At 37.8% G+C, this 23,060-nt stretch overlaps 1 protein-coding gene and 1 long non-coding RNA gene across 2 annotated transcripts in view; one reads left to right on the top strand and one right to left on the bottom strand.

The window, feature by feature from the left end:
* FYB2 (FYN binding protein 2) overlaps positions 1-14,216 on the top strand; it is a 129,136-nt gene extending 114,920 nt beyond the window's left edge. The window contains exons 16-20 of the mRNA XM_030324739.1: positions 8,369-8,455; positions 10,705-10,786; positions 13,609-13,765; positions 13,871-13,904; positions 14,149-14,216. Of these exons, the coding sequence (XP_030180599.1) occupies positions 8,369-8,455; positions 10,705-10,786; positions 13,609-13,765; positions 13,871-13,904; positions 14,149-14,170 (382 nt within the window). The 3' untranslated portion in view covers positions 14,171-14,216. The remainder of the gene's footprint in view (positions 1-8,368; positions 8,456-10,704; positions 10,787-13,608; positions 13,766-13,870; positions 13,905-14,148) is intronic.
* On the bottom strand, positions 12,470-22,992 carry LOC115520418. Its single transcript, XR_003970794.1, has 2 exons — positions 19,154-22,992; positions 12,470-18,382 (listed from the first exon to the last, which is right to left on the bottom strand). It is a non-coding gene; the product is annotated as an uncharacterized LOC115520418 (long non-coding RNA).
* Positions 22,993-23,060: the final 68 nt, after the last annotated feature.

Raw genomic sequence — 23,060 nt, 5'->3', positions numbered from 1 at the left:
CAGCAATTTGACTTCAAGCAATAAGCTCTGGTGAAAAAGGAAACATAAAAAAATTTAATGCATAAAAATGTGTATCTCAGAGTATTTATAAAAAGTTGTTTAAAACCACCCACCCAAATACTGAAATATATAGTAATCTGCCAAGTATATGACAGTTACATATATGCTAAATATATACTAAAGAATTTCTAATGACATGGAGAAGTGTTACTCTATAATAACAATTAAAAAATAGAATGCAAAACTGTATGTATAGTATGATCTCAATTCAATTTTTAAAAGTGCTAGGAAGGATGTTTTAAAGGAAACTTAGAGGTCTTTGAGAGGTCAGATTATGCTTATTTTGTCTCTTTTCTACATCTTCCAATTTTTTAAATACTCAGAATTGTCACTGTGAAAACTAAATTGGTTAACAGCATAAAACTTGACACATAGGTGCTCAGAAAGTTTTTTTTAATTCTTTTTAACATTTATTTATTTTTGAGAGACAGAGACAGCATGAGCAGGGGAGGGGCAGAGAGACAGGGAGACATAGAATCTGAAGCGGGCTCCAGGCTCCGAGCTGTCACACAGAGTCCAACGTGGGGCCTGAACCCACAAACCACGAGACCATGACCTGAGCCAAAGTCGGACCCTTAACCGACTGAGCCACCCAGGCACACCAGTGCTCAGAAAGTTTTAGTTCCTTCTATGATACCCTCCCCTCCCTGCATCCTTTTATATTTTCTTTGAATGGTCTTCGTTAAAAAGAATTTCTTACTGAAAATTCCAAATGTAGAAAAATAGAATGTTATAATGAACCCTCATGTACCCATTACCCAGCTTTAAGAATTACCAATTTATGGGCAACCTTGTTTACACTGTCACCTACCTCCCAATCTCCAGTATTTTTTTAATTAACATACAGTATTATATCATTTTCATGTGTGTAATATAGGGATTCAACCATTCTATACATTACTCAGTGCTTATCATGATAAGTCTACTCTTAACCTCTTTCACCCAGCCCACCACCCACCCACCTCTCCTCTGGTAACCATCAGTTCTCTGTAGTTAAGAGTCTGTTTTTTGCTTTGTCCTTTTTTGTTCATTTATTTTGTTTCTTAAATTCCACATCTGAGTAAAATCATAGGGTGTTTGTCTTTCTCTGGCTTATTTCACTTAGCATTATATTCTCTAAATCCATCCATGCTGTTGCAAATGGAAAAATTTTATTTTTTTTTATGGCTGAGAAATACACCTGTGTGTGTGTGTGTGTGTGTGCATGCATACATGTTTTTTATACCACTTCTTGTTGTGGTTGTTACATACCACTTCTTGATCCATTCATCTATTGACGGACACTTGGGCTGCTTCTATATCTTGGCTGTTGTAAATAATGCTGCAATAAACATAGGGGTGATCTTTTTTCAGTCAGTGTTTTTAATTTCTTTGGGTAAATACCCAGTAGTGGAATTACTGGATCATGTGGTAATTATATTTTCAATTTTTTGAGGAATCTCTATAACGTTTGCCACAGTGGCTATACCAGTTTGCATTCCCGACAACAGTGCATGAGGGTTCCTTTTTTCCACATCCTCACAAACACTTGTTGTTTCTTGTGTTTTTTATTTTAGCTATTCCAACAGGTGTGAGGTGGTATTTCATTGTGGTTTTGGTTTGCATTTCCCGTATGGTGAGTAAGGTTGAGCATCTTTTCATGTGTCGGTATGTCTTCTTTGGAAAAATGTTCTTCTCATTTTTATTTGGATTGTTTGGGTTCTTTTGTTTGTTTTTTGGTGTTGGGATGTAGGAGTTCTTTATATATTTTGGATACTAACCCATTATCAGATATGTCATTTGCAAATAGCTTCTCCCGTTCAGTAGGTTGCCTTTTAGTTTTGTTGTTTCCTTGGCTGTGCATAAAGAAGCTTTTTATTTTGATGTAGTCCCAATAGTTTATTTTTGCTTTTATTTCCTCTGCCTCAGGAGACAGATGCAGAAAACTGTTGATACAGCTTATGTCTGAGAAATTACTGCCTGTGCTTTCTTCTAGAATTTTTATAGTTTCAGGTCTCACACTTAGGTCTTTAATCCACTTTGAGTTTATTTTTGTGTGCAGTATAAGAAAGTGGTCCAGTTTCATTGTTTTGCATATAGCTGTCTAGTTTTCCGATCACTATTTGTTGAAGACACTTTTTCCAATTGAATATTCTTCCTTCTGTATCAAAGATTAATTGACCATATAATTGTGATTTTACTTCTGGTTTTTCTGTTCCACTGATGTGTCTGTTTTGTGTCTCCACCGTATTGTTTTGATTCCTATACCTTTGTAGTATATTTTGGAATGTGAGATTGTGATACCTCTAGTTTTATTAATCTTTTCAAGATTGCTCTGGCTATTTGGGGTCCTTTGTGGTTCCATACAAATTTTAGGATTATTCTAGTTCTTTGAAAAATTGCTGTTAGTATTTTGATAGGGATTGCATTAAATTTCTAAACCAACAATATTGGTTATGTCAATCATTGAGCATGGAATAGCTTTCCATTTGTGTCAGAGATTACAGGTCTTTCATCTCCTTGGTTAAGTTTATTCCTGTTTTATTTTTTGTGCAGTTATACATGGGATTGCTCAATCTCTCTGCTGCTTCATTATTAGTGCATAGCAATGTAACAGACTTCTGTATATTGATTTTGTATTCTGTGATCTTAATTCATTTATCAGTTCTAGCCGTTTTTTGGTGGAGTCTTTTGGGTTTTCTATATATAGCATCATGTCATCTACAAATAGTGAAAGTTTTACTTTTTCCTTACCAATCTGAGTACTTTTTATTCCTTTTTCTTCTCTGATTGCTGTGGCTAAGATTTCCAGTACTCTGTTAAATAAAAGTAGTGAGGGTAGATATGTTTGTCTTGGTCCTAATCTTAGGGGTAGAGTTCTCAGTTTTTTACCATTGAGGATGATGTCAGTTGTGGGTTTTTCATTTATGGCCTTAATTACGTTGAGGTATGTTCTTTCTAAACCTACTTTGTTCATGCATCGATGTTGTACTTTGTCAGATTTTTTTTCTGCATCTGTTGGAATGATCATGTGGTTTTTATCCTTTCTTTTGTTGATGTGACATATCATGTTGATTGATTTGTGAATACTGAATCACCCTTGCATCCCAGAAGTAAATCTCACTTGATTGTGATGGATTTTAGTGTATTGTTGGATTCAGTTTGCTAATATTTCGTTGAGAATTTTTACATCTATGTTCATCAAAGATACTGACCTATAGTTCTCTTTTTTTGTAGTGTCTTTATTTGGTTTTGGAATAAGGGTAATGCTGGCCTCATAGAATGAATTTGGAAGCTTTCCTTACTCTTCTGTTTTTGTTTTTTGTTTTTTTTTTTTAATAATTTCAGAAGAATGGATATTAACTCTTCTTTGAAAGTTTGGTAGAATTCACCTGTGAAGCTCTCTGGTCCTGGGCTTCTGTTTTTTTATTATGGATTCAGTTTCTTTGCTGGTAATCAATTTGTTCAAATTTTCTATTTCTTCTTGATTCAGTTTTGGTAGGTTATATGTTTCTGGGAATTTTTCCATTTCTTCTAGGTTTTCCAATTTGTTGGCATATAATTTTTCATAATATTCTCTTACAATTCTTGTATTTCTGCAGTGTCTGTTGTTTCTGCTCTTTCATTTCTGATTTTGAGTCTTCTCTCCTTTTTTAGGAGTCTAAAGATTTTTATCAATTTCATTTATCTTTTCAAAGAAGCAGCTCCTGGTTTCATCGATCCTTTCTATTATTTTTATTTTCTATATTGTTTATTTATGGTCTAATGTTTTTATTGCCTTCCTTCTACTGGTTTGGGGGTTTTGTTCTTTTCCTAACTCCTTTGGGTGTAAAATGAGGTTATTTTTTGATATTTTTCTTGCTGCTTGGGTAGGCCTGTGTTGCTATAAGCTTCCCTCTTAGAACAGCTTTTGCTGCATCCCAAAGATTTTGGACCATTATGTTTTCATGTTCATTTCTCTCCATGTATTTTTCATTTCCTCTTTGATTTCTTGTTTGACCCATTCATTGTTTACTAGCATGTTATTTAACCTCCCTGTATTTGAGTTCTTTCCAGATGTTTTCTTGTGGTTGATTTCTAGTTTCATAGTGTCTTGATCAGAAAAGGTGCATTGTATGACTTTGATCTTCTTGAATTTGTTGAGACTTGTTTTGTGGCCTAATATGTGATATGTGCTGGAGAATGTTCCATGTGCACTTGAAAAGAATGTGTATTCTGTTCTAGGATGGAATGTTCTGAATGTATCTGTTAGATATATCTGACCCAATGTGTCATTCAAAGCCACTGTGTCCTTGTTGATCTTCTGTTAAGATGATCTGTCCATTGATATAAATGGGGTGTTAAAATCCCCTACTGTTGTATTACTGTCAATTGTTATTATCTGCTCTATGTATTTGAGTGCTTCCATGCTGGGTGCATAAATATTTACAATTATTATATCTTCTTGTTGGATTGTTCCCTTTATGATTATACAGCATCCTTTGTCTCTTGTTACAGTCTTTATTTTAAAGTCTATTTTGTCTGATATAAGCATTGCTACCCTGGCTTTCTTTTCACTTCCATTTGCATGATAAATGCTTTTCTATCACTTCACTATCAATCTGCAGGTGTCTTTAGGTCTAACATGAGTCTCTTGCTGGCAGCATATAGATGGGTCTTGCTTTTTTTTTTTAATCCATTCTGTCACCCTGTGTCTTTTGATTGAAGTGCTTAGTCCATTTACATTCAAAGTGATTTTTGATAAGTATGTATTCATTGCCATGGTATTATTTGTTCTGTGGTTGTTTTACTCTGTTCCTTTCTTCTCTTGCTCTCTTCTCCCACAGTTTGCTGGCTTTATTTAGAGATATAGTTGGATTCCTTTCCTTTATTCTTGGCATATCTACTACTGGTTTTTTACTTGTGGCTACCATTAGATTTATATATAACATCTTTTGCATATAGCAATCTATACTTCATTTATGGTTGCTTAAGTTTGAACCCATTCTTTACTCCCCTCCTCCCATTTTATGTAGATGTGTCATATTTTACATCCTTTTATTTTGTGAATCTCTTGACTGATTTGTTTTTTAATTTTTTTTTTTAACGTTTATTTATTTTTGAGACAGAGACAGAGCATGAATGGGGGAGGGGCAGAGAGAGAGGGAGACACAGAATCGGAAGCAGGCTCCAGGCTCTGAGCCATCAGCCCAGAGCCCGACACGGGGCTCGAACTCACGGACCGTAAGATCGTGACCTGAGCTGAAGTCGGACGCTTAACCGACTGAGCCACCCAGGCGCCCCTTGACTGATTTTTATAGATATACTTATTTTTACTACTTTTGTGCTTCCTACTTTACTCCTACTTATGGTCTTTCCTTTCCATTCAAAGAGTCCCCTTTAATATTTCTTACAGGGTTGGTTTAGTGATCATGAATTCCTTTACCTTTTATTTGGGAAATCCCTTATTTCTTCTTCTGTTCTGAATGATAGCCTTGCTGGATATAGTAGTATTCTTGGCTGCAGGGGTTTTTTTCTTTCAGCACTTTGAATGTATCATCTCACTCCTTTCTGGCCTGCAGTTTCTGCTAAAACAAATCAGCTGATAGCTTAATGGAGTTTCCCTTGCGTGTAACTGTTTTCTTTTGCTGCTTTTAAAATTCTCTCCTTATCACTCTTTTTTTGCCATTTTAATCACTATGTGTCTTGGTGTGGACCTCCTTGGTTTGATTTGGTTGGGAACTTTCTGTGCTTCCTGGATCTGAATGTGTTTCTTTCCCTACCTTCTGGAAACTTTCAGCTATTATTTCATCAAATAAATTTCTGCCCCCTCTTCTTTGTCTTCTCCTTCTGGGATCCTGATAAAATGAATGTTAATGCACTTGATGCTGTTGCTAAGTTCACTAAGTCTCTTCGTTCTCCCCCCCCCCCCCACCCCCCACCATTCATCTTGCTTCACATTACTTTGTCCTCCAGGTCTCTGATCAGTTATTCTGCTTCCTCTAACCTACCCTTTATTCCATCTAATATATTTTTAATTTCAGTTTTTGAGTTCTTCATCTCTGACTGGTTCATTTTTATGTTTTGTCTCTTTGTTGAGGGTCTCACTGGGGTTCTCCACTCTTTTCTCAAGTCAGTATCCTTATGACCATTACTTTAAATTCTCTATCAAGCATATTACTTATTACCATTTTTCTTATATCTGCTACTGGTTTTGTCGTGTTTTTTTCATTTGGGACACATTCTTGTCTCCTCATTTTGTCTAACTCTTCATGTCTGTTTCTATGTGTTAAAAAGTCACGTACACCTCCTGCTTTTGAAAGTAGTGGGTTTATTAAGAAAAGGTCCTACAGTGCCCTGCAAGGTATTGTCCCCTGTTCACCAGAACCTGGTGCAGCTGGGGTCTCTCCTTTGTGTGTTGCATGAGCCTTGCTGCTATGGCTGAGGTGCCTTTGGCTCAAGTCCAGTCATCTGCAATGGCTCTCTACCTGTTGTAGGCAAGATTTGGTCCCTGTGTTTTTAGGCTAGACTCGGGCTTCCTTGGGTTTGAGTTGACTCAGACCAGGCATTTGCTAGAGATGCAATAGCACTGAACTGCAGGACAGCTCCCCTGTGTTGTCCTGAGAAGCTTGTTGGTGGGCAGGGCCTATAATCATACCAGATGTCTGCCCCCAGCCTGCTGCTGGGGCCACAGTCTGACTGGTATGTATGATTATCTTCCCCTCTCCTGGAGCAGTTTGCAGTGTGCTGGCCCCTGTTGGGTCTGCTTGCACACTGCCAGGCTTGTGGCACTGCTTTGGACAAGCTCCAGTCAAGTGCTCAAGAAGTCAACAGGAGGAGGCAGGGGTGGGTGTGGTGCCAACAAGGTCCACCCTCTGAGAGGGGACCTGCAACTTCGCAGGCTGGGTTGGAAGGGGCAGATCCACAGAAGTGCATGGGGGCGAGGCGATTGGTGTTAGCAAGCTAGGTGGAGAGCGTTCACTGCATTAGTTCCCATAGGTGTCAAGCTTGGGGGTAGGAGAGGAAATGGTGCCCACCTACTCCTTTCTTCCTGGAGAAGATCCCTGTCCTTCCAGCACATGTTCTGAGATTAGTAAACAACTATCCTTCCCTTATGCCCCAGGTGTTTTTTAAACTGTTGCTTCTAGGGGCGCCTGGGTGGCGCAGTCGGTTAAGCGTCCGACTTCAGCCAGGTCACGATCTCGCGGTCCGTGAGTTCGAGCCCCGCGTCAGGCTCTGGGCTGATGGCTCGGAGCCTGGAGCCTGTTTCCGATTCTGTGTCTCCCTCTCTCTCTGACCCTCCCCCGTTCATGCTCTGTCTCTCTCTGTCCCAAAAATAAATAAACGTTGAAAAAAAAAATTAAAAAAAAAAATAAACTGTTGCTTCTATGGTGTATCCCTTGGAACTATTTGTTGTGCTGTCTCTTTAAAGAAAAGGACACTGCTTTTTCTAGCCCTCTTTGCTGTCCCAGAGTTGATGGCACTTTTTTTTTTTTTTTTGATCGCACTGATTTTTAAACTTACAGGTGTTAAGCCCAACTGAATGTAAGAACTCATGAAATTTGGCCCCTCTAGTTTTCAAAGCTAAATGTCATTGGGGGGTGGGGTTCATCTTCCCCATGCCTGGGGTGTCTGTTTCTTTCCTTTCTCCTTGCCCACAGCATCCCTCCCTCCTTCCTCTGTACAGTCTTGAGGGTGGGTCTCTTTAGCTTCCTACAGTGACTCTGCCCTTCTGAGCCTCTTCCATATGGCCTCTTCTCTACATTTAGCTGTACAGAATCTGTTCTGCCAGTCTCCAAATTATTTTCTGGATTTTTTACACTGATGTGGGTGTTACCTAGTTGTATCCATGGGACCAGGTAAGCTTAGGGTCTTCTTACTCCACCATCTTCCCCGGCTCTTCCTCGCAACCTTTGCTACTAATGTTAAACACTAGTTAGATTTGTCTCATCTCACGGTAATGATTAATATTATTCACGTTTTAGAGGCAAGGAAACTGAGGCTCAGGAAGGGAAATGTGATTATAAGCAGGTTGATCTCTTGCTTCTGGTTTCAAATTTGGATCACCACACATCAGAGGTCAGCAAACTATGGCCTGTGGGCCAAAATAGCTGGCCACTTGTTTTTGTAAATACAGTTACAACAGCAGAGTTTAGTAGTTACCATAGAGATGATATGGCTTTCAAAGCTTAAGATATTCACAATCTGGCCTTCACACAGATTATCCAAATATACTTCTAGATGATATTTTAATTTTTTTGTAAAACATAATTGTCCAGAAAATGCTGACATTTCCATAAATGTTTTAGTTCAATCTTTATCTACTTGCTCAAAATATTTTTCTCCTCAGAAATGAAGATAAACTAAAAACTTGGAAGCCCAAGTTTTTGATGGCAAAGGAAAAGAAAGAGAAAAAAGGTGTTGAAGAATCTGAAAGGTAGGTACACAGGTGCATTTACATTATAGCTTATCTGCTGAAATTTACACCTCTTACTAGTTGTGTGACCTTAGGCTAGTCATTAAATTTGATTTTCACATTCCACATCGGTCATGTGAGAATAATAGCACCTACATCATAGTATAGTTGAGAGGATTAAAAGAGACAAAGAATATAAAAACGTAAAGTGCCACACACATTTATCTTCATCATCGTTGTCCATACTTTTGGTGGATAGGGAGTAAGGAAAACTTTCAAGCTAGCCTTTATCAAATGAGGAAAAACCTTCATCTTCTTTTAGGCTGTAAGAACTTTTCCTCTATAGATGGAACTTAAATTAATAATACACCAATTAGAACTCTGAGAAACTGTGATCACATAACCAGATTAATTTCCCTGGAACACAATTCTAGCTATGACTACATTAGTGTTATAATTTAAAAAGTATAATGCAACTCAAGATCTAACCTTCATTCATGTGATTCGAGTTCCCAGAGTTGGCTATGGAGGAGGTGATGTTTTTACTGTCCCAGATGGTTACTATATGATCTGTGCTCTGGTCTTCTCAACTGTTAGGCTAGGGCACTTTCCCCAAGACATCTATTAAACAGTCATTGAGCTGGGAACACTGTGTGATTTGTCTGCTCTAGGAAACCTGTCTAGAAAAGTACTATAAGGGAACCCCAAAAGGAAGCAGACATCTGTCTATATCAAATTTAAACTCAGAGGATGGCATAAAATGGCCATCTTTGGGTTTAGGCTGATGTAACTTTTCCCAAGTTCAAAAGATGTATTCAGAGACTAGAAAAGCATCTCTCCACCTAAACTTCATACTTTTACTTAGCATAGTAAAATAGAATTCCACGAGAGAAAGTATCAGTGAAATTGTTGACATCTCCCGCCCCCTCCCCCCCTCCCGCAAAAGTTTAGTATTTTAATATACACATAAGTCTTTTCGGAAAACAATTTTCTCGTGCTTATTAAGTTCTTACAACAAGCTGATATTATAGTTTACTTTTATTTTCAACTGAGTAAATTTTACATTGCAGTTATTAGGGCTACCATATTCCTATTGATTGATGTATCAATTTCTATGTCCTTTTTGTTCCTTTTAAAGTGATTTCTGTCGCAACTTACTCTACCAACAAGAAATGTTTTCTATATTAGTTCAACCCTTTTATTATTCTCTATTTCATTATCTCTTTCTGAATTGATGATGACAAGTTTTCAGAGAAGTTGGGGAAGGATATAAAGCCATGCTATAAAGGCATAGAAATAGCCCAAGTTTAAGATGTTCCAAGATGTAGAGTTTGTGTATGGGTGTGTGTGTGTGTGTATGGAAAAGGTAGATTGGGGCCAGATTAGAAGATGCCCTGTGTACCACCCTAAGGAATTTGCCTTTATCTTATGGGCAGTAGAGACAGATGAAAGATTTTAAGCAAAAGATGACATGATCAATTACATTTTAGAAAGATGACTCAAGAGATCAGTATGCAGATGGATTTGAGAAAGGAAAGGCAAAAAGAAGATGGTATCTCAGGCAAGAAATGAAATGTGTCAGTGGCTGTAGTCTTGGGACAGAATGAAACAGATGCAGGAGACACTCCTGAATAAAACTAATATGACCTGCCTTTTTTCCTTCCGTCAATATATTAAACTGCTAAAAAAGCACCAATCCCCACATGAAGAACAGGAAGGAGGAAATGGGAGGAGTTAAGAGGGTATTCAGTCTGCTGTATCTATCCCCTTTTATGTGCTGACAATTTTGCACCTATTTTGTGGCAACTTGCTTTATTTTCTTAATTCAGTTCTTCTCCAGAACCATTCTGCAAACAGGACAGTTCTCTGATTGAAACACATAGATTTATGATTTTTGTAAACAAGTTAATTATACTTTGAAGTCTGATTTAGAAAAGTTTCTTGTTTAACCAATTTTATTTTATTCCAAATTATCTTGGTATCCAAAAAGAAACCACAACTTTTTAATTACAGGAAAAAGCAACTGGTATTACTTACCCTGCCCAGTTGTTCTGACACCCTGCTCTAAGTGGAAACATATATGTATATATATTTCTATACACACCTAGATATATAGGATTATATGATTTTATATAAAAGTATACATATACACACAAAATTATACCTGAATTTATCCTGAAGTAGAATGAGTTTATAGATTTGGAAACTTAAGTGTTTTATTATGGTACCTTCAACTCTATCTGCGTATTTCTTGCCCCTTAATCTCCTAGAAATTTCTTTAGAACCAAGAAGCAAAACTTAGAAAAGATCAGAATGGAAAAAGAAGAAAAACGTTTTAGAGAACAATTTGAGGTATGTTCTCCTCTGAAGGTAAATATTAATTTAAAGTAGAAATTCCGAGCCTTTAATATTGTTAAAGATTCTACAAGAGTTTTGCCCCTTTGCCCCTGGGGTAGATACGATCCACTACTGATACTGCTATTTCCTGATGCATTTCTGTATGATCATGCCTTTGTACATGATAGCCTCCCGGCAAAACTCCTGAGTTATTCTTTAAGGCTCTGTGCACATGTGACCCCCTCTGCCTAACAGCCTGTGTATGTGTGTGTATTCTGAACTAAACTCGAGTCCTCACTGAAGGAGAGATTTTGTCTCATTCCTTGCTTCCCAGGTCCTCACATACCTGGATACAGCATTCACTGAATGATTAGATAAACAAATGAATAGCTGAATGAGTGAATGAAAGAAGCAGTATCTAAGGCTCCTTGCCTTTTTCTGTCATTAAGAATCCATGGAGGATTTCCTGAATTCCAAGGTTCAAATGGTTCTCCCTTCTGATTTCATATACTGTCACCAGGAGATTTTTTTAATTTAAGAAATATGAATAGCGTCCCAGATCCTGGATTGAGAATGTGTGCATCCTGCTCATAAAACTTGTCCAAGTCACTACTAATCCCCATTACCAAATGGATAAAGGTGAGGCTTCTTAACATGACATGGAAAGCTCTTCATGTCATACCTTTGCTTGTCTTTCTGGTTTTATTTCCTGCCATTCTTTATTTACCTTGTACTTCATGCTTTGGCAACAAACTATGCATAGTTCTGTCCTCAATCACCTGTCCTACTGTTCCCTTCCTCTAGGCATTTGCTTGTTCCATTCCAACTGTCTGGTACATTCTTGTTACTTTTCGCCATCTGACTAGCTCTTACTCATTTATCAACCTCCAGTTAACTCATCTTCTCTCCTCCAGGAAGACCGACCCACACTTGCTCATTAAGGAAATTACTCTTCCTCTATATACCTCTGTATTTGAGCTTATTACATTATTGCAATTATGTGTTCACCAATTAACCGATGAGCTCTTAGAGGACAGAGTTATCTTTATATCCATGTGTGGAACAGAATAAAATTACCTTTATAAATGTCCAAAAATGTTTTTGGACTGGATAAAAAAGGGAATATACATGAGTCCCTCGTAGTCATTCATAACTCCTGCTTTTTTAATAGAGTGTGCGCAAGTGGGAAAGAGGGGCAGAGTGGGGAAGAGAGAGTCTTGAGCAGACTTCACCCTCAGTGTGGAGCCTCACCCAGGGCTCAATCCCATGAGGTGAAGCAAAATCAAGAGTTGGGATGCTCAACTGACTGAGCCACCCAGGTGCCCCAGTAACTCCTGCTGTGTACCAAAGCTGATTAGAGTTATTATATCTAGAAACTGCTATGAAATTATTTACTGCAACTGTGATGTTAGTAGTTTAGGTGAAAAACGATTGTTTCTAGCAAGTAACAATTTTTGGAAAGACCCTACATTCCGTCTAGTACTTTTCTAACTATATTTGTGACTGTCTCATATGGGACAGAAATTCCCATTGTCCCGTGTGTATGATTCTATTCCTTATTACCTGTGGTGGGTTTTCTTATATCATTAGAAAAACTATGCCATTTCAGTAATTTGTATTCAGCTAAAATCATGTAAGATTAGTGCCTCATTGGTACTATAGACTGAGGGTACAAAGGATGAATAAAACTGTCTTCCATTTTATAAGACAATATGTTTATTAAATGCTGTAACAGGAGTACATACAAAGTGGTGCAATTAAACAAAATTACACATGGCAGTCGTGAAAGTCTTCATGTTAAGAAAAAAGATACTGCAGGTATGAAAACCCCATGAGCAACGGCCTGGAAATATAAAAGGTACATGGTATATTCAGGATCATCCTATAGCTTGATGTGGCTTCATTAACAGGGCAGAAATGGAAGCATGAGAAATGACAGTCTGCAAAGGACCCTGAATATCAAGCTGAGAAATGTGGATCTTAGTGTGCAAGTAATGAAGAATCTTTAGCACTTGACAGAAAGGAAAGTGACCTGATCAGATTTTCATGTTAAGAAATCACTGTATTCATAGTGAACAATGGCCTAGAAACCAGGGAGGAAACTATTACTTTGTTGGACAAAAGCAGAATCTATCTTGTGAATCAGATCCCATCATTTATCATCCAAATTTACATTTCTGAGAGTGGGAGGTAAGTATGTGTAGAGATATTAGGTATAAACAGACTGTCCTGAGCAGAGGGAGGTGTCCGGCCACTCTAATTTGGTGAAGCAGAGGTCTGAGTCACCAGATTTCAATACATTACAAGGTGATGCACCTATAAATGCATAGGCTGGCTAGTTTATCACACACCTTAAGGTCAGACATTGAATTCCTCCTCAGTTTGTTTCACAAACGCCTGTCTTTTGACCACAGAAGGAGAGTGGGAATTAGCCCCCATTCCTACTACTTTATACATAAGCCCAGAGAGGAAAGGTAGAAAGAGTGCCACCTAGCAAAGCTAGGTATGTAAGAACATTATAAACTCTAAAGCGCTACACCGATTTTCCCGCTTTCCCTCTTATTTTTTAAACTTCTCCATTCCTGAGTTTGGGGGTAACTTTATTACTGGAATGGTTAACGTATATACCTATTTCTTTACACCCATGTTAGAGACCTCTCATCCACCAAAATTTATTCTAGTACAATTAGATAACAGGGATGAAAATACTTTGAAAATATGATTATACCAAATTAAATGTAAGATTGTGGCATTTTACTATTATTTTATGTCCTCCATCAATTTTGTTAGAATAAAAACTATGCACACATAGTCTGACTAGTAATTTCTTGTTTCAGTATGATAAAGAGATTACTGTCATCAACACAGCAGTGGCATGTTCCAGGAATTCAAGAAATGGAATGTTTGATTTGCCAATAACCCCTGGAGAAGAACTGCAAGTCATTGACACCACTGAAGAAAATCTAGTGATTTGTCGCAATTCTAAAGGCAAATGTAAGTTACTGGCTTATCACCCATAAAATTTCAGTCACTGTTTAAGAAAAATCTGAAAGCATTCTATACCTTTGAGACGAGTAATAGTGATTTTTGTTTCTATAGATGGATATGTACTACTTGAACATCTAGATTTCAAGTAAGTGGTTTGATTTTATACTACAAATCATGAATCCTAAATATAAGACACTGGTGTGTGTGTCAGTCTCAAGGAAAGACTACCCAATTTATTTAAATTCCGGAAAAGTTGTAAGGATTACTTTGGTATTTTTATGCTCTGTATAGAAGTCTGGTAACAGGAAATGCAATAATAGTCTCTTGCAAACTGGGTAAGAAATCTACCACTCACTACTCCACGGGCCTCTACCTTTCTGTTTTCTCAGGCATCAAGGTTGGTCACCTTAGGAAGATGAAGCTCCAGGGGCAGGGGCTCCACTAGGAAGGACTAATCTGAGACCTTAGTTCTGCCTCACCTGTTTCAGTTCACAGGTCAATTGGGATGGTGGGATCTGTGGAACTGGAGAAGAGAAAAACAAATCCTCCATATTTAGATGTTGGTTTTACTCCTAAATGGTTATCTTTCAATGTCTATTTCAGTATCTATTTCACTGCTGGCTCAAGAGAATGTGAAACTGTGTGCGTTAGCATTTGAGCACTTATTTAATGAGCCATAGCCAAAGTTAGAAATCATGCCTTATGGCACCTAGGCAGTTGTGCAGATGGTTAGTTTGCTTCTAATATTAGTATACGAGTGTTTATAATTTCTAGAAGATGTTGTGCATTTAAATTGCATGTAATTTAATTCTGAAAAATAAATAATGTAACCAAGGTCTTTTAAATACTCAGATTTAAGGTATAATCTTGAATGTAATTATGGCTCAGGCTTTAGAAAAAAAAAAAAAATCAAGGTAAAAGTAAGTGTCCTTCTGCTTTATCAGAAAACCAAAATCAGACAAATGCTATTCAATATTGGCTTCCTTTGGGAACAGAATGCTAAAAAGCAATTTATTCCTAAAGGAAGAGCCTAAATTAACACAATTTTATATATATATATATGCTGTCAGTTTAAAACATCCTGTCATCCAAGTAAGAAAAATAATTCTATGCCTAAATACCTATTCAAATAGAATTAATGTTATTTACAGTTCCACTTTCTTTGTTTTTACATGATGTGCACTGCCTGTCCATGAGATAAATTGTACATAGGCATACAGCTGTTTTAAGCAGCTTCTTCAGCCCTGAACAACCGAACAATTCTGCTCGATTGTTTAGACAGGCTGAATCTAGTCTTCAAGGGTGTAATGGAATTTGTCTCATGACCTAATTCTTTATACTGTGAAACTATTTTTTTAAGCTTCTAGGTTCTTTTATCTTCTTTCTCATGTTCCAAATGGCACTCACCAATAAAGGCCAAGCATAAAAAGTACCCATTAGAGGAAAGGGGAATGTGGCAGCAGGGTAGGAATACTCTAGGCTTACCTCCTCCCATGAATGCAACTGGGTAACTATCAAATCATCCTAAATACCCCAGAAATCAATCTGAAGACTGGCAGAACAAACTCCCCAACTAAAGGTGGAGAAAAGGCCACGTCAAAGAAGGTGGGTAGGGCCACCTGCAGGAATTAGCACAGTGCCACACTCACTACCTCACTTGCTGACGACACCGAGCCCCACCTCCCCATGTTCTAGAAGAACTACTTTCCCAGTCAGCTTGCTTCAGGCCGTGCGGCCGGCTCCCTCCCCCAGGAGACGGGCCCAAACCCCTGGCGACACCATGTCTCCAGCCCATTCCAACCTGGGAGTTTTGTGTGGCCTCGGTTCCAGTGGCAGAAGACTTAGTTAAAACGCACCACATTCTGGCCTGGGACACTGCCCGCAACAGGCAAAGAGCCTCTGCAGACTACTGGCCTGAAGGATAAAGCAGCCTGGGCACACACAGTACACAGCAGTGACCCTCCTGGAAGGGCACGAGAGGCCCCCTTCTTCACAAAGCTATTAGGCTGAAGACCAGGAGACATCGCAAGAATTTTTCCCAAATGAAAGAACCAAGATGAGCCACAGCTGGAAACCTAACTAAAATAGATACAAGTCACATGCCTGATGAAGCAATGATCATAAGCATACTCACGGGACTTGAGAGAGGACTGGAAGGTATCAGTGAGACCCTTAACACAGAGATAAGGAATAACACAGCAGAAATGAAGGGCTCAATCCATAGACTGGGAATACATTGCTGCTCGGACCCCCCTGAATTACAGCTACTCCATGAGAGGCCAGCACAGCCCTCTCACACGCTCCAGGGAAAAGACCTATTGCCGTGGGCACTGTAGAAGATGAGGCTACGTATGGCCTGTGGACAAGGAGGTGAGTGAGTGAGAGAGAGGCTGAGCAGAGACCTCTCCTCCAACAATCCTGTGCAGAAGAGTCAGAAATCATGTACCCATCTTGCCACCTCATCACACAGTCACTTGTTCTGATTCAGTAGCTCAGCTCTGAGCCTCACTTTCCTCAGTAAAACAGGGCTACTCTGTCTCCCTCTCTGCCCCTCCCTGGCTCACACGCTCTCAGAAATAAATTTTAAAAAGGCTGATAACACTCAACCTGTCTACTTCACAGTGTTATCAGGCTGTCACAATAATATAAATGTGTCCTAAAATCCTTAATGTGCAATACTGTGTACATATTATTTTGATACCTGGTGTTTTCTGTAGGTGGCAGATGTTAGAAACAAAAATATGGTTTTGACATTCAAATCTTAAGACTTGAAAGAATGGCTGGGATGTTCTAGGTAAATTGAGTATTTTCTGTTTTTAAAAAATAAACTACTACCTAATTACTATTTATTGATATGGAATATGTTTTTAGGAGGAATAACTGCTTCTATCCATAATTAATGTTATGTATCTATTTCACTAATTTCAGCCACATTTCTCCCATTCTTTAAATCACAGCATTCAAACCAAGTATCTCATTATTTATCTATGAGGTTTATTAAGGTCAACACTGTAACTAATACTTCAGTGCTATCAAAGCAGATGCCATCTGTCTCCTACAAACCCTAACCTAGCATAAAACTTCAATAGAAAGATGGACTTGTTAATTTTACATAAACAGATAAAGACAACAGCATCCAAAGGTACTTGACCTTAAAGGAGGCTAACATTGGCACACTCAACTTCACATAGGGGCCAGGCCTCCAGCAACCTGTATGCCTGCCCCAACAAGACCTTCCCTTCCTCCTTTTGAGAACCTCTGAAACGCTTGCCCTTCCAAGAGGACAGAGCTTTCTCTTGACCAGGCCCTCTCCTGTACATCTTCAAAACTTTTGAAAGAATAGGAAGAGAAAGAAATGAATATATAATAACAACTTCCTAAGAAGTGCTGCTTTGGGGACAAAAGAGTAGGGATTATTTTTTTTCACCTTCTTCAAACTTCCTACAGTAAGTATCCATACCCATGCAATTGAAGAAACAAAAGAAAAACATTTTAACTAATAAAAGCAAATCTCTTTAAAGTTTGTAGAAGGCAAATTGAAATCTTACATGTTTTTCAAGCAGATTACCATACAGTATTTTTCAGATAGTTGCATTTAGAGAAGTATGAGTGGCGACCATTTTAAGTACATAGGCTCACATCTACATTGTTCGTTTTCTACCCTACAAAGCCTTTAGTGTAAAATTCTGTTGTTTTTACACTGAGGTCCTTTCCCTTCCTATCCTATGGTTGGGGTAAGCAGATTTTTTTCCTCTGTGATTTGTATGCACTGGTGTTACTCCTGTAAAATTAAGGTCCCTAGCCAGTTGACTTTTCATCACAGGGGCCCTTAAAAATAAGAAGAGGAAAGCAGAAGAGGAGGCAGGACAGATTCAAGCATGAACCACCACCCCCCACCCCGCCGTGGCGGGCCTTGAAGCTAAAGGGAGCCACAGGCTAGGGAATGATGGTGGCCTCTAGAAGCTGCGAATGATCCCTAGCCAATAGCCACACAAGAAATGGGATTTCAATCCCATAGCAGCATGCACCGAAATTCTGCCAACAATGTGAAGCAGCCTTGAAACAGATGATTCCCCAGAGCCCAACCCTACCAGTGCTTTTGTGACCTTGTGTCACAGCCTGTGTGACCTGAAGAAGCAACACCAAACTTCTGACGTACAGAACTGTAAGATATTAAACTGGTGTTAAGTCACTGGTTTATAATAATTTGTTATGGCATCAATAGAAAATACAGTGGCTAAAGTTAGAAACTACAATGTACAACAAAAAGTAGTACGAAATCTTCAAGGAATCACAGGCAATCTTTTCCTTCAACAGCTTTCTCTCTAAGTATTAACTGATGTGTAGAATATTAGCTTAATGACTGAGCAGAAACAAAAATAGCTTTCACATTAACCAGAGACTTTAATTTGATCTTGTGAAAAAAGCTTATAAGCAATCGGGCTGCTTTTCTCTTTTGTGTTTGTTACCTGTGAATACGCACAGTGCAAATATGAATCAGGGAGAACCTAGAAGTATGAAGTGCCATGTAGTTCAAGATGACAGCTTCACCGCGTGGTTACTGGAAGACAGAGCCTTCTCACTGATCATTCGACACCCACAAAAAATACCTAACAAACAAAACTGAAATTTGAATCTCTGGTTATTAAAACACAAAAGCACTCAAAGTCAGGGCTTTTTTTCTTTTTCTTCCTGAAATCGTAAAAAATGATCCCAATTTCAACAGTTTTAAAAAGATTTTTTAATAGGTTACCAAGTGCTTCAACAGGTCAATGTGTCAGTCAATGGGATTTTTTTTTTTTTTTGTCTTTTTCAAAGATAGGCTAGGCAAGAATGAACACAGGATATTCTTAAAATTTTTTGGAATAATAGCCAATCTTGTATTTTCTTGATTGTCATGGTCATAACCTAATGGCTATCAACTTTCAGTTTTATTTGTTGCACTTAAAACCCACTGTATGATATTTCAGCATATATGACAAAGTACACAGGAGTTCTTCTTAAAATATTTTTTAGATTACTATGCTTAGAGGTCACAGTTCTCTAACAATTTTACATTAAACACACAAAACATTATACAGCCATACATATTTGTGAACAGTCTTGAAAGAAAGCTGTGTTTTGGTACATTAAGGCAGATTCAGCCAACATTTTAAGAAGTTCTGAATACATGTTGCCACAAAAGACAAATTCGACACTTGAATATTTGATATTTTCAGGAAATTTTAAGTCACTTAAAATACCACAATTTGGTATGTTGGTGTAACTGTGGTCTTAAACATTTTTTCTTACCACATAAGACTTAGCTAAAATCAAGATACTCATCCCATCAGTATCAAAGATACCTATTTAAAAAAAAAAAAAAAAAAAAAAAAAAAAAGGAAGGGATCCTACCTTAAATAGGATGATAAACCCTGTATTTAAGTGAGGGCCTTCAGTTTCTCACACATCTGTGAGGTAGGTTATTGTCCACATTTTGTAGATGAGAAAACACAACCAAACCGAGAATCAGTTCCAAATTAGATTTTTGTTCTTTGCTCTGCACTATTTCTTGCCTTCACAAACATGTTAAAGGGCTGAAATACAAAGATTGCTATTAATTTTAAAAACATGAGAAAGCAGCCAACGTTTTGCCAAAGTGACTTAAAAAGTGAAGCAATGTAAAAGGAATAGAAAAATACATCCAGTGAACAGCTTCTGACAGGGGAAGGCCTGGCCACAGGAGCCTGAAAACAAACAGGCAAAAAAGCAAAGTAACCATCTGTGAAGGGCAGATGGAAGGAAAAAGGAGAGGAATTAGAAAAAAGTTCAAATTTTTGACTCGTTATGACTATTCCTCGAATTTGAGAAGGCACAATTAAGGTGTGTTTGTTTACAACAATGGATCTCGTTCTTTTTCCATCCCGGAAAACGTCATCGATCTTGAAGAATGGCCTTTCTTTTTAACAAAACTAACTGAAAAGGCATTTTTTGGCCGTGAAAAATAAATGCTTACGTTAGCAGCAAAAAATTAACTATGCAGTTCTCCTTGAAGAGAACATTCCTATTCCTTCTTGAAATTTTAAATCAACACACAGTAGTTAACCTTCAAAAAGTCACATGTATGAACCTCCTCAAAATTCTATCTACGTTCAGAAAAATTTCCATGCTAGGATATTCTACAAATACTGAAGTTTTTGTCCTGGAAAAAGCACACTACTGTAGGGTTTCCTTAATTGCACTTTAAATGTAACTGAAATTTACCTACCTTGCTTGTCCGAATCATCATAAGCTACTTCCCTAAGAGCTAAACTGCTTTAGATATAAACGGTAATTACTGAAAGTCACATCACAGTCATGGCCACAAGCTGGCACTGCTGTACAAGGCTGGCGGTAAACACGGACACTGGCTCCCACCGATACTAAAAAGCCCACAGTCTGCTTGCTAACTTTGAGACCTGGCCCGATTCTTAACAGGTCGTGGCTGAAAAAGTTCAATTCAAACGCAAGCCAGTCTAGACTGTGAGTGCTATTATTCGTGCTATTTCTGTTCAGTGGCATCAAATGTATCACGATTATATGTGGAAGAGCTAGTAAGGATGCCAGCAACTTGTTTAAGGAACATATCTTTTTGAAAGCTCATCAAACAAATCACATTTTAAAGTTTTGTAAGATCTGGGAGACTATCAAGCCCATAATTGGGTAGTCTGTGAATAGAAATATACTCTATGAAAATAGTGTTAATCATCTAAATACACATACAAAATGAAAAATTATCAATCTGTATATGAAATTTAGGGAAGCCCAATTCAGGTATCAGTCAAAAACTATGATAAGTTAAGTTAGGGGCTGGGGCCAGTCTTCCTTTTTATAAAAGATTGTGCTACTTAGAATTATCTAAGTAAAATGATTCATGCCTAAAAGTTTTTCTAGTATTTTGTAAGCACCTCAGTAACTCAGAAGTACTTTTAAATATCAATATGCTAATCATAAATACTTCAGATAATTTAGTTAGTACAATCAACCAGTTCAAATAATTAAACTAAGAAATATTCAATTAAGACTATTTTATGTCACTCTAAGACTCGAAAGCAATCTATCTGATTTATCTTTATTACTCAGCTACTCAGATGTTTTAGGGAGTCACCGGGTCTCCCCTGGAGGCAGGTGGCATACACAGAGCCATGATCATCGCTGAATACATGTATGGCATTAAAGCTTTCTGAAGGGCTCTGTGGTCCTGCTTCCTCATCTGGAAAATGGTTACCTCGCAACGTTACTGTAATGTACTAAATAAGTTAATAGATACGGTCTGGGGATCTAAAAGTCACTATAAAAATGTTTGGAACACTTCCAACACTTCAAATTAGTCATATTTTGCTTATGCTAAGTGCATGTGATGTTTTAGCATGTTTGGTTTTCTGTATGATTTTTGCCATTTGTATTCCAGAGGGCAGTTACATTAATTTTTTTTTCAAGTATTTACCTTTAAAATGATTCACGGAACAAATACAGAACATTCACACTATAAAACCCCTAAATATATACAAAGTGAACACTAACACAAATCACATAAAAAAAAAGGCAAGACAGAACTTTAAAGCTCAAAGGTACCTCAGAGGCCTTTTAGTCTTTTCCTCCCACTTTAGAGGTTACAAACTGAGGTCAACATAGGTGTGACTTACTAACATTGCACATATCCCTCATCCAGAGTTTCTAATAGAGCCTCTGAGAATTATTAAAATAAATTACATTCCCCATTTAAAAAGTCACAGAGTGACAGAATGACCAGGTAAAGAAATGCCAGAATGAAAAGGTGGAGTTCTTTAAAAACGAAAACGGACAAAACTGTGAAGATGTTTAGCATTTAGATATTGAGATTTCACAGCCATTACCAGGATTTAAATTCTTAACCAGTGAATAGACAAAGATACAGTGTCCATGGTAGGCACATTCTAAGCTTTTCTACTTTATAAATGGAAGATACAGTGCTTATATTAACTGAGCATACTGCACATTAGAAGCAACAAATTCAAACAGTCAAAAAACCTGTAACTTTTTTTTATGATTATTTTCTCAATTATGTCTCATCTACTATAAAAAACCAGTTTATGTTCCCTGAGTACAAACTGGCTAGAGAATAAGAAAAAGCAAGCCCACAATTATGTGACTATTACAGGAACCCTATTTGCAGAAAATGGAGAATTGTCTGTACTACATACAGCCAATTCCCTGACACAGAAATACCATTACTTCTGATTAATTTAGGCTCCTATATTCTTCTTATATTTGGCTAATATCAAGGAACGCAAACACTTGAGGTTACAAAAGTGTCTCAAAAGTCTGTTGTTCAAAACAAAAACCCAACTTCAAATAGTTTGCCTACCTCCCTATTCAATCCAAGATGTTATCTGGTTCCTACATTAAAAGATAACAGCAATCAGATCCAAATATGATGTCCTATATAAAAGTATTTACAAAATGTTCACTGACTATACATTTGGAAAATGAGAATCAATGTCTTGAACTCACCGCCCACAGAGCCATAAGCTCTAGTCTCTTAGGCATTTTCTTTTACAAGTAATCTTGTTTAAGGTTTTTTAGCTATCAGCTCAACACAACACAGAATAAATTCCGCTCCCAAACAGTTACCACAACCTGATTGAAGAAGATCAAGGTGCTATGAAACACATCCCACACACACACACACACACAATTCTGTGTAGTCTAGCATTTATCCACAGGTTAAAATGAAATTTTTCTGATTTTGAACCATATTCGCTCCAACAACTGATGAGAAAAGAGATCTTAATTCTATTCTTAACTACTCTAATTATAGCAACCTGGGACAAAGTATTTTCCCAAGTTGCCTTTTCCCAAAGGATATTAAGTTTAAAATATAGTTAATTTGGGCAAAGCAGGGTTAAAGTTAAATGGTTTTCTTTTTTTTTCACTGAAGGACGTTTCAGAGTCTTTAATGTTCGTAATCTCTTGTCATCCTCAAGCAGGAGAGGAACATGTAACATTTTCCAAATTTGCTCAATGGACTCGTTTTTTAGCAGACCACCTCAAGGGAATCAGTTTGGGAGTGCTATTGTAGAACTTATGGAGTCCATTTCCATGATGTGACTAAGTCTTTATGACCTAATAATAGAAGCTCTCCTCCAGAATCTTTTTTTTTTTTTTACTGTTTATTTTTGAGAGAGAGAGAGAGAGAGAGCACGCGCGCGCGCGCGCACACACTTGGGGGAGGGGCAGAGAGAGAGGGAGACACAGAATCCAAAGCAGGCTCCAGGCTCTGAGCTGTCAGCATAGAGCCTGA

Source organism: Lynx canadensis, chromosome C1 (genome assembly GCF_007474595.2).
Source record: "Lynx canadensis isolate LIC74 chromosome C1, mLynCan4.pri.v2, whole genome shotgun sequence".
Lineage (NCBI taxonomy): Eukaryota > Metazoa > Chordata > Mammalia > Carnivora > Felidae > Lynx > Lynx canadensis.
Note: the sequence above shows the minus strand (reverse complement) of the source record. Positions and strands in the feature narration are given on the sequence as shown.